Here is an 11,393-nt window from a genome sequence, read left to right as displayed (position 1 = left end):
TGGCTGCTGGAGTGGTGGAGGAGGCGGTGAGGGAGAGGGCCCAAGACCTGACTGGTGACGCACATACCACCAGGGCAAGCATTTACAGCAGGATCCCAGGGTTATCCCAAACAAGGCTTATGCCCAAAAACTGGTATTAGGTAGAGGTCAGGGCTGCCAGATAAACAACTTTGGTAACTACCACCTACCTACAAGCTCTGTCCAAAGCACTTGGCTGTTAACAAGCTCCCGGGGACCAGCCCTCAGCACATAGCATGCAGAGGACGTTGCTTGTGCGTACAAGTTCTCAGCGGTGAAGCTCCCCGTGTGCCGGGGACATGGGGCAGTCAAGGCCTGGGGACCATGAAGGGGATACCCCATGCTGTGTTTGCAGGGCTGGCTCGACAATGCCACCACCTTCAATGGGCTCATTCCACGGCTCCCCAGAAGTGGGTCTGGCTCACAAGGATGGGCTGTGTGTCATGCTTCAGGTCTGCATGCCTGATGCTCTCTCCTTTTCAGATTACAGTTAAGTGGCAATGGATTTTCCTGGCCGTGGCCTGTTGTCCCACCAACCAGAGAGGTTTGTGCAAGGGGTCCGCATCACTCCTGCACCTGATACAGGGTCCTCTTCCTCAAGAGCCATGCTGTAGACAGAAGAACTGGATGCCTAGCAGCCACTGCCTGAGAATTACACTCCTTTCCTGTGGGTTGTCATGAAGAAATCCCAGCAATTCACAGGAAGACCCTGCCGTCTGTAACAGCAGCAGAAGCAGCAATTGATTATTGAGTGTATTGTACAAATCTGTTCTACCAAAAAAAAAGGTGTCTCTTTGCTTTTTCACCTTTTGTAATTAGACACCCACCTCTGACAGCTGTAGGGAAGAAGCTGTAGATGGTACTGTGGCCCTCTCTCCCTCCGCACGATTCCCCTAGCACTTGTGGTCTGCTTTCCCGCTTCTTCTGCATGGGGACCTAAAAAAAAGCAATGCACTGGACTTTCCAAACCTATAAGAATTCATGTTCTGATTTCCCTTCTAATGGCTCACCTGGAGGGGAGGTTGTGAGCTGCATAGCTTTTCATTTCTTCTCTGTGATGGGTCCCCAGGGCTACCTTCACTGCTGTGGTACAGAGCCGAGTTTGAGCTAGGCAGGAGAAACAAGGCTGTAAGCTTCTATGCTGGTTTCTTTCAAGCTTTGCAGGCTGTTCTGAAAATGTATTGTGTCATTTAGGAGACTGATGTGCTGAACTGAGCAGAGAGTTTTCAATTACCAATATAAAATGACTCCCTAAGAATAGACATTCATTCTGCTCTCTCCAACTGTTCCAGAAAGGCGTCCCACTGCTCACAGCACGGTTTGACTTTGCTTCATTTGACTGCTGAGTCCTTGACTGAAGGGGAATGGTTGTGGTCTGCATTAGGCCTGGTAGACTCTGACTGCTGGAAGGATTGCGAGGCATCAGCAAGCACTATTCCCAGCCATACAATACAATACAGGTATTGACTTTCTCCAAGCCTGGTCTGTGCAGCCACCCCCTTTCTGGGCAACTAATGAGGAAAACTCTGTAGAAGCCTCTCCGGCTGAGAGGGGTATGTTTTTGCAGAAAAGAAGTGGAACGGCTAAGGCAGGGCTGTCTGCTGTTTATCTGCTGCAACTCGGCCCTGCAGTAGTCAGTTCACTGCGATGGGTCACAGTATGGGAGAGTGACTCTCACCCCTGGAGCAACACGAGTCCAGCAAGTGTTAAGAGTTCAGAAGAGTTTCTCCATCAGAGAGTGATAGAAGTTCAGCACTGGTGTCAAGCACTGAGCCTGTTTGATGTCGCTACAGTGCTCCTGGGTCACAGTTAAAACATCTCACACTGCAATGCTGCAGTACAGGCAGTTTCCATTATCAGTAATGTGTCTTCTGGAGGTAGTCAAGGACGCAGCCGTATCTCCACAACTGTGACTCCTCACAGGTCCCTACAGCGCCCAGTAGGTTGACCGCAGCTTCAGACCCCACGGACATCATTAATCCCTCATTACTCTTACGGAGCCCCATCCAACACAGGCTCTGTGCAAGGCAGCAGCTACTGCCCCGCAGCTCCTCCCTGCCCTGGGCACCCAGGCGAGAGCTTGCAGGAGCTGGGTCTGGAGGAGGTGGGGGCTGCCATGGTTTCACCTGTTTGCTCAGGCAAGAGGTTTCGGGGTCTGGAGAAGGGGGCAGGCTGGGCTGCTGTGACTGGGGGAAGAGCCAGGCCAGGAGGAAAGCAAGTACGAGCGGTGCTGTGGAGGGTCGTGTGTTTGCCAGGATGGCCCCTTGCTGTAGGGCCACGGGTGGGGAGCGGCGGGGAACCGGGAAATGCTCCCGAGGCCGGGGAGGACGCGCTGCTGTGCTCCCACCGCCTTTCCCAGCTGCACCCCGGCAGCCGTGAGGTGATGAGGGGAGACAAAGATGGCGGCACTCGCCCCGCCCTCAGCCGCCTCCCTCGGGCCGTGGCGGCCCCGGGCTGGCGGAGCGGCCGGAGGCGGGGGCCCGGCGTCCCAGGGAGCAGGGCGGTGCAGCCGGTCCGGCCCGCCCCGCCGCCGGGCTGCGTCCTCCTGCCGCGGCCTTGCTCTGCCGTCTCGGCCAGACGGAGCGGTAGGAGGGGGCCGGGGCGCAGCAAGCGGGCGGCGCGGGAGCGGGGCCGGGGCGGGCGTCAGCAGCCGCGGGGCTCTGGGGGCCCCTCTCGGGGCCGGACGGGGGTCGGTCCCCGGGCAGCTCTTCCCCGGAGCCAGGACCAGCTGTCCCGGAGCGCCCTGAGGCGAAGGCCCGGCTGTGGCGGCCCTTCCTGCCCGCCTGGGGAGGCCCCTACCCTGGACCCGAGGGGACCCCAGAACCAGAGTCCCCCTGGGCCCAGGCAGGGCAGTCAGGTTCAGGAGCCCAGTTCATCAGGCAGGTCCGTGAGGAAGGGGCAGGTCCACGGTCATGCCGGGAAGTCGGCCCACGTCTGTCAGGATGAGGCCTGGCAATGGCTGCCGGGGTCAGACACAGCCCTACGATCAGCAGGCAGGGCCGTGATCGCTAGGGCATTGCTGGGGCTGGTCCTGGGCTGAGCTTAAATAGGCTCATGGGCAGGAGGGAAAGATGCAGAGGAGGCCCCAGGTGTGGCCGATCTGGACGATTAGGGCCTGTAAGTGCCCTCAGGGCCTTGACAGCAGCCTCCCCTCTCAGCCCACCCCCTCTGTCTGCACACCTTACAGAGGCATGGGCTCAGGGGGGACTTGCTGTAGAGTGATTTAATTGTTGTGGGGTCTCAGAGGGCTATTTAAGGGAGCAGAGAGCTGAGACAAAGTCACTGGTAAGGGGATGGTCAGGCTCCCCATGAGAGGCCTTAGGGGTCAGAAGGGCTTGGGGGTAAAGGGGAGATACTCAAACCACCCCTGGAAGATTCTCAGAGGCTGGGTAGTACTGGGGGGTTCACTCAGGAGCCTGGGGTTGAGTAAAGGTCAGATGTAGCTCGGTGATTGCCAGGCAGATCGGCAGTGACGAGACAGGTTTGAGGTCAAGTGGGTGCCTGGCAGGTTGTGGACCCATATGCCATGCAGAGTCCCTGGCCCTGAGGGCTGCACGTGAGGGTGGCAGCAGTGACCTGCTCTGTGGCAGGTAGCCAGCTGCTCTCCCGAAGGTGCCGACTGGTGGTGTGAAAGAGGAGAAGCACCAAGGTAAAAGAGAGAAGGTGGTAACAGTCTAGTACTGGAGGCAGCATCCTTATTCCCGAAATGATCTTTTTGATCCAAGATAGGTGGCTGGCTGACTGCAGGTAGCTGGCGGAATTCTGCGTGGTTCCTTCTTGCTAGATCTCCTGCGCCTTCTGGTCGGGTTGCAGCTGCTGTGGAGACACAAAGGGGACGCTTTCTCCTCTTGTGTAGGGAAAGCTTGTTTCTTCCTAGGAGCATCGCTAGTACGTGCTGGGAGGAGGTTTCCCCAAACAGGCAGGCAGGGATGGCAGCTTGGGATGTTGAATGGGGAGCTATAAATCAGCAAGCTGCTAATTAAGACCATAGGAGGCTGGTGAGTTACTAAAGACCTGTATTACTCTCTTCAGAGTTCTGGGCCATTAACAAGATCCCTGGGACCTACTCCAAGCACGTGGCTCTCCAGGGACATCACTTGCGAGCACTCTATTTTGGGCATGTTCTCAGAGTTGAAGTTCCCTGTGCCCTGGGGCCACGTGGCAGCCAAGGCTTGGGGACCTTCGGAGGGACACCCCGTGCTGTGCTTGCACGGCTGGCTGGACAATGCCAATACCTTTGACAAGCTCATTCCACTGCTCCCCAGAGGTAGGTCTGGCTCATCAGGATGGTTCTTGTTGTGTTGCAGGGCTGCACATCTGATACTCTCTCCCTTTCAGATTGCTATTATGTGGCAATGGATTTCTCTGGCCATGGCTTGTCATCCCACCGACCTGCAGGCTCCCCCTACTATTTTCTGGATTACGTGACCGATGTGCGTCGGGTGGCAGCAGGTGGGTAGTTGAAGGCACCCATGAGGGCATGTTTGTGCAGGGGGTGTTATAGTGTTCCTGCTCCTTGGAACAAGCAGCCAGCATTTACTGCCAGGAGAGGGGTCCATTCGCTCTGCTTTTCCCCAGCCTGTTGTTAGCTGGTGCTTTGTGACCACAGAGTGAATAAGCATCCCTCTTTCTCACTGTGTGTAAGAGGAAGAAACAGTAAGCCCTGGGAAGCAAGTGTTTCTTTACTAAAAAGCAGTAGTGGCAAAGTGGATGCAACTAAATAGTTTTGCTAGACTGACTTTTTGTAAGCAGCCAGTGCCTTCTAACCAGTGTTAGGTGTAAGCTGGAGACTCTCTGGTTCTCCCTGATGGCAGCTTGCTGCTTGCTTTAGTATCAAAGAAAGAAATCTGAAAGCCAAGGTGTCTTGGCCTCCTAATAATTCCTGATCTAACTGCCCGTCTGTATTCTGATCTTGGTGGAGGCCATGGCGTGTGCAGTTTTGCACCCCTCATTCAGTATACAGAGAGCCTTTAGAAGTTCTTTGACGTGCCACAGGGTAAAACATGTCTTTCAGTGAGGTGTATTTCAGAAGGGCAGCACTGTTGAAGCGGTATTTTCATGTAAGCCTCTCGGAGTGCCCTAAAAATGGACTGAAGAGCCTGATGTGCTAAATGGTACAGAGAGTTTTCACTTGGAATAATCATACTTTCCTCAAGGCAGTGGACCTGGCTCTGTCCTCACAGCTCTTGCAGAATGTCCTGCAGCGTGGTGCTCTGTCAGGGTCTCTCTCTTCCGGCAGATGCTGCCCAGTCAGGCTCCTTTGCTTCAGACGCGAGTCTGGCAATAAATGGGTTTGCTGTAGTTTGTTTGCCTTACAGAGAGAGCTGGAGAGCTGCGTGACTTAACTACCAAGGAAATGAGATGGTGGATGCTCTTTATCTTTAAAACTGGCCTACTTAGCCACCTCATTTCTGGATTAGGAAACAAATGAAGCAGTGCAAAAGCTCTCCCAGGAGAAGGGGCCTGTGTTGGTGAAGCACCAAGATGCCGCTGCTCTGGTTTCTAATGCATCACTGTCTGTTTTTGTCTGTTGCCACTTAGCTTTGCAGTGGAGACGGTTCACCCTGATGGGTCACAGTATGGGTAAGTGGCTCTTGTCCTTGTAAGCGGTGAGATTCACGGAAATAGGAGTAGATAATTGACTTCCAAGACATGCTGTGAGGAGCTGGGTTGGAATATTTATTATATTGTGTCAAGTACCAGGTTCCTGCTTGAGTGATTCAAAAATCTGTGCCCTTCCTTGAAATGCCTCTGTTTTCAAGACCCTGTAGTACAAACAGTGGTAACTCTTGCTGTGGGCCTTTCCCCCACCCCCAGGAAGGAATAGTGATGGGCAAAGAGGAGTGGTCTACAGCAGGAGAATTCACAGAAGGCCTTCCTGTCTGGTCCCCACAAGGCCACAAAGCCTGGGGACAGCAAGGCCCTTCTTGGTGGGTCGCAGAGCTTGCTGAGGGGAACCAGACTCCAGGCTCTATCCCTTTGTGCTTGGGACATGATGGGGTTTTGCCATGATCTGGGTTTTGCTTCCCAGGGCTGCTCTGGCCACAGCTCACAGTCCCTGCCTACCATACTGTTTTAACTAGTAACTCCTCCCTGGCCTTTGCTATCTGAAAGGGAGATGGGGATGGCACGGGATGGGGAGTCCAGCTGGCCAATAGCCCTGCTCTCTGCCTGCATCCTGCCTGCTGGGAAGGCTTTACTCTGTAGCTGGGGCTTTGTCCCTTGGTACAACAGGCATTTCTATTTCTAAGGCAGCTCCTACTGTGGGGAGGGGGAGTTCTGTTATTGGGGGGGGGTCCTGTGCATAACTGAGCACCCTTCTTTCCTTTGCAGGTGGGTCTGTGGCAGGAATGGTGAGTAAAGCATCCTTTCTTCATGGAGTTTGTGATTTCTGCAGCTCAAACAACAAATGGGAGAGGAATGAAGGGACAGACTGCGTGGGGTTTGGATCTTAGGGGAGGAGAGGCCCTGCCCTGCCCTCCTTTCCAGTGTAGCAGGACGAAGACATCACTCAATGCTCAGCTTTTCTCTTTCTTTCATATTGTTTCATCTTCCCTCAGTTCAGTTTCCTTTATCCTGAGATGGTGGACAAGCTGATCCTGCTGGAAAATTTTGGCTTTCTGCTAGCTCCAGAGGTTAGATTTCACATGTCCTTCCCATCCCTTTTTTAAATAAAAAAAAGTGGTGTTTTTTTTTATTTCCCTCATCTGTACAGAGAAAGCACTGATGTGACCAGTTCCTGGCAGGTCACACAAGTCTCAGGGCTCTTCCTTTTGGCAGTATCAGGCACAGATCTGCTCCTTGTTCCATGGACTGAGGTCCCTGCTTAGGGTGGCCCTTGGGGGACACTTGGTAGTGCTCCACATCCTGAAGTCCCTTAGCACTGACATCAACTTGTCTGTGCCATGCCCTTGTACAAAAGGAACTGGAACCTCTGTCCAAGCAACTGCCAGCTGAAGTTGTCTTTTTGCCAACAGCTTGTTGGGTGACCTGCATGCAAGGTTGGTGGATTTCTTTTTCTGTTCCTGGCAGGACATAAAGCTACATTCCCAACCTGCCATCACAGCTACCAGATGCTGGGGCTTTGGCAGCAGTGGGACAGAAGCCTAGGGTCAGAGAGACAAAAAATACCACATTTCCCTTGTTCTTTTGGACAGTTGTCCTCAAAAGTGAGGTAGGAAGGGGTACAAAAGATTTCAAGGGCAGAAAGTTAATGTTCTTTACAGCAGTGCTTAGCTTTCTGTTCCTACCTTGCCTTTTAAGTATTGCTGTTCCCGCTTCACTGGAAATGGGCATTTTTAATATGATGTCTATAACTGGTACCAGCTCTGAGGGATGCTGACGGGTGAAGTGCCCTCTTCTACCCTCTGATAAGGGGTAAAATGGTTCAGAAGAGAGTGCTTACTCCTGTTCCCTACCTCTCTTTGTTTCAGGACACTGAGGCGTGGCTGAAATCAAAACGGATGGTGATTGACAGATTACTGAGTCTAGAGGCAAAGCAGCAAACTCCCAAAGCACGGAGCCCCGAAGCAGCATTGCAGAGGTGAGTTCCCATCTGTCCTCTTCATTTGCTGCCTGCTGTCACCTCAGACAGAGTTATGACTGCATGAACGAGAAAGGGAAACTGTCCCCACACTTCCCCTTTCAAGTCCTCCTCTGGTATCTCAGCAAGACCTTTTGCTTCTGCTGCCAGAAGCTGCTGCTTCTTTCTGCTCTTTTCTGAAGCAGTCTGGGAGCTCGCTGTCAGCTTGTCATGCCATTTTTACTTCCCTGCCTCCCTTTTCCAGCAGCAGAATCTCTCTGCCATGTCTCCCCCAGGCTCTTAGAAGCAAACAGACATCTGACAGCAGAGGGTGGGGCAATCCTACTGCAGCGAGGAGCAACTGAGACACCCGCTGGTAAGGGGCTGCATGGAGACAGGGCTCATCACGGTGCTGGGACAACGCTGGGCGTGGGAAGGGAGTGGTGCCAACAGCCATTGTCTTCCACAGGGTACAGGGTGCCCTAAGCTACAAGTTTACGCAGCCTGAATGGGATCAATTAAGTCTGGAGGCAGAGCTCTCCATTCCCAGCAACTGGGGTTGGTGCTTGAGTCCTAGAACAGCTAAAGAAAAGAAATCAAAAAAAGGAGAAATCTGAATTAATCCTCTTCCTTCTGTCTCAAAAAGTCTTGGGCAGACCCCAAAGGTGAGGAGAAACAGAGCAACTCCTGCTCCTGTGAAACATGAAACCCTTCTCTTGTTTTTTTTTCATTCCAGGGTTGGTGTATAACAGAGACATGAGAGCCCGTACGGTGAGCATTGCTCTTCTGATGTGCCCCCTGATGCTTCTGAGCCCTGGGCTTACAGAAAACTCAGAGATAGGGAAGGCCCACTCACTGAGCCCAGGCCCTGTCTCCACCCAACCGTTGACTTTCTGCCTCCCTAATTCCCCCATCTCTTTTAAATGCTGCTGTTAAAAGAGCCCGAACTTGATCATTAACTGACACAGCTTACAGAGTCACTGGAAAATGTTACTGATTTTTTAGCAGTTCCTCTGCCCCAGGGCCTCCTGGCCACATTTTCTTGCTGTTCTAACTCTTCAGGCAGCAGATGGATGGATGCTTTTGGTCAGCTTCTTTGTCAGGTCACTTGTATAAGAAGGGGAGAGACAGTGGAGCAAAGTCCTTACGTTTGATATTTTGATACCTTTGTGCCACTTTTGAGCACATTAAGGCCTCCTCTACCTGTGCTACTGCCAGGCTATGAAAGCCAGAGTAGCGTACTGTCTCCTTTTTAGTAAAAGGATTTTTAAAGCTTTTGTCTGCTATGAGATCATTCCCATATGTGCTGCATCCCAGCAGGCAGCGTTGTTGGCAGCCCTGAAACATAGCTGGACAGAAGGAGCCTTTGCAGAGCCAGCTACTCTTGCGCGCAGCCTGGCTGCCTGTCATGTCCCAGCACAGCAGCTTCGGGGCCGCAGCCACTTCTGCCTTCAGAGCCACTAGTGCGGCAGAGGTCGGGGACACCCTCTGCCCCCAGCCGCTGTCCCTGACCTTTGCCACTCTCCCTGTCTTTGTACCTGCAGCAGAGTCAAGAGTCCTTCACAGTGGAGCAGTGTGTGAAGCTCCTGCAGAAGGTTCAGGACCGTGTTCTCATCATTGTGTGAGTGAGGCACAAGCCAAACCAACCCTTGCTGCCTCCCTGCAGCCCTGGGTGGAGGGGATGAAGGTTAGAAAGGAGTCCTCCACTACCCCCTCCTTTGCAGTGGTCACCCAGACCTTCGAGCCCATTGGCATAACAGTACAGCCCTACATGTGAGAAGCATTTCCCAGTTCCCCACCACTGCCCTGGGCTGGGCAGGCTCCTGGTGCAGGCAGAGAGCAGCTGGAACATCCTCCACCCAGCCTTGTGCTGTGCTTTCAGCTTGGCCCTCCCTGGTGCAAGGCTGACTGAGGAAATGCCAGTCCTGTCCTGTCCTCCCCACGCTCCTGCCTTCACACTCCCATCCCACAACTTTCCATCCCTTAGCCCTATACAGCAAGGGACCATCCTGGCACATGACCCTCCACAGCACCGCTCCTACTTGCTTTCCTCCTGGCCTGGCTCTTCCCCCAGTCACAGCAACCCAGCCTGCCCCCTTTCTCCAGACCCCGAAGCCTCTTGCCTGAGCAAACAGGTGAAACCATGGCAGGCCCCACCTACTCCAGCTGGTCCTGGAGCCCCTGGCCTGACCCAGCTCTGTCAAGCTCTCCCTTGCAGTGGCCAGGGCAGGGAGAAGCTATGGGCAGGTAGCCAGTGGCTCGCATGGAGCTCCACAAGCTGTTAAGCTGTCTGTGTGGGTAGCTGGTTTTGTCAGTCCTCTGTGTTTTTGCCATCTCCTTGGAGGGCAAGTTGTGCAAGGCTCTGGCTACCTTGGCCTGTGTGACTCTGGTACGAGTAGGCAATCACCCAAGGTTTTAAAGAGTTAGATAGAAAATAGCTGCTTAGCCAGGCTGTGAGGTGCTCCTCTGACTACCATGTATGACCCTGTAACCCTGCTGTTTACAAGCAGCCTGGAAAGAGCAGTGGGTCTTTTGCCTCGCTGTCTTGGGGACACTGCTTCTGCCCAGGACAGCAGCAAAGACAAAGGGAGGCACGCTATGTGCTATACTGAGCCTTGCTGTTGCTTTTCAGAGCACAAGATGGACTCTTGGTACTGTACAAGCTAGGCAGCAGAAGTCGCTTTGTGAAAGCCCTATGGGAGGCGTTCGAGTCTACCCTCAAAGAGGTGAGAACAAACTCCATCCTTGCATCTCTGCTCTATGCACCACCAACCCAGGAGCAGCAGCTAGGAAGCAGCTCACTTTGGTGGACACCCCCACTAGGTGATATGTCCTGAATGGCACAGCCCTCACATAGGGGAAAGCCAACTTTGCCTGTGCTGCCCAAGTTAGTACTGCCCTCTGGACCCAGCTCTTCCCTAGTCCTCCCATCCCTGTCCTGCCTCACTCACCCCTCCCCAACTGCCAACAAGCAGCACAGCTTGCCTGAGGGAATGCTTACCTGGTCCACATCTTGTGTTTTCTCCCTCCAGCACATCCAGCTAGTAGAGGTGCCTGGGAGTCACTTTGTGCACCTGAACGAGCCCCAGGTGGTGTCCGGGATAATCAGCAACTTCCTGATGGCGCAGAACGCCAGAGCCAGGCTCTAGGAAGCCCTCACTGCTGCGGCAGTCCAGGAGAACAGGGAGCTAAAAAAACAGGCTCTGGAGGAATCATCACCATTCCTACCTCACATCCAATATCAGTTTCATGACACCCTTCCCTAAGCTTAGCTCACTGCAGGGTGGAAGCAGGTCTGCCAGGGGTTCCCTGGAGGAGAGCTGAGCTATGTATCTCAGTTGCCAAGGGGAAAGGGAATCCTTCCTCCCCTTCCAGCTCTGAGTATAGGGATAAAATCCCAGAGTGGCCTTTCCCTTGCTTGCTCCTAACTTGTACCCTGAAATGGAGCAGGAGTACAGGTAGAGGCATCCTCTGTGGGAGCAGCAGCACCAGCTGTAGCATTGCAAGAGAGAGGTGGCTCAACTCACCTCCTCCCTGAGGATGGTGTGACCAGTCTCCTCCCAGGTTTAGACCTACTGAAAAACCAGGAAAGTGTTCTGCTTCTCTGCTTATTTCCATGGGTGCCTGAGCTCAGAGGGCCTCAGTGTCTCTGTTCTACTGTGAGAGCTGCTGTTTGGTTTTTTAAATCAGCTTAAATAAGAGCTCACCTGGGCACCAAAGGCCATTTTAATGAACTCCTAGGGAATGAGTCACTAATCCTCTAGCTGAAGCAGCTGGGAAAATTACTAATAATGGAAAATTTGGCAGAGATGATTTCTGTCCATCTAAATAAAGATTAATCTCCCAATGTTAA

At 53.3% G+C, this 11,393-nt stretch overlaps 1 protein-coding gene across 2 annotated transcripts; it reads left to right on the top strand.

Moving 5' to 3' along the window:
- The first annotated feature begins 2,495 nt into the window (after positions 1-2,495).
- On the top strand, positions 2,496-11,393 carry SERHL2 (serine hydrolase like 2). Of its 2 annotated transcripts, XM_068401722.1 has the most exons (12): positions 2,496-2,603; positions 4,051-4,285; positions 4,357-4,470; positions 5,560-5,601; positions 6,352-6,371; positions 6,579-6,653; positions 7,452-7,561; positions 7,837-7,916; positions 8,277-8,311; positions 9,085-9,161; positions 10,173-10,266; positions 10,573-11,393. In XM_068401722.1, exons 2-12 carry the CDS (start codon positions 4,138-4,140, stop codon positions 10,687-10,689), a joined length of 912 nt encoding a protein of 303 aa, XP_068257823.1. In that variant the 5' UTR covers positions 2,496-2,603; positions 4,051-4,137; the 3' UTR covers positions 10,690-11,393. The 2 variants fall into 2 exon arrangements, with proteins under 2 accessions (XP_068257823.1, XP_068257822.1); XM_068401721.1 differs by lacking the exons at positions 2,496-2,603; positions 6,579-6,653 and having other exon boundaries at positions 4,057-4,285.

The sequence above is a fragment of the Nyctibius grandis genome, chromosome 5, assembly GCF_013368605.1.
Source record: "Nyctibius grandis isolate bNycGra1 chromosome 5, bNycGra1.pri, whole genome shotgun sequence".
Lineage (NCBI taxonomy): Eukaryota > Metazoa > Chordata > Aves > Nyctibiiformes > Nyctibiidae > Nyctibius > Nyctibius grandis.
Note: the sequence above shows the minus strand (reverse complement) of the source record. Positions and strands in the feature narration are given on the sequence as shown.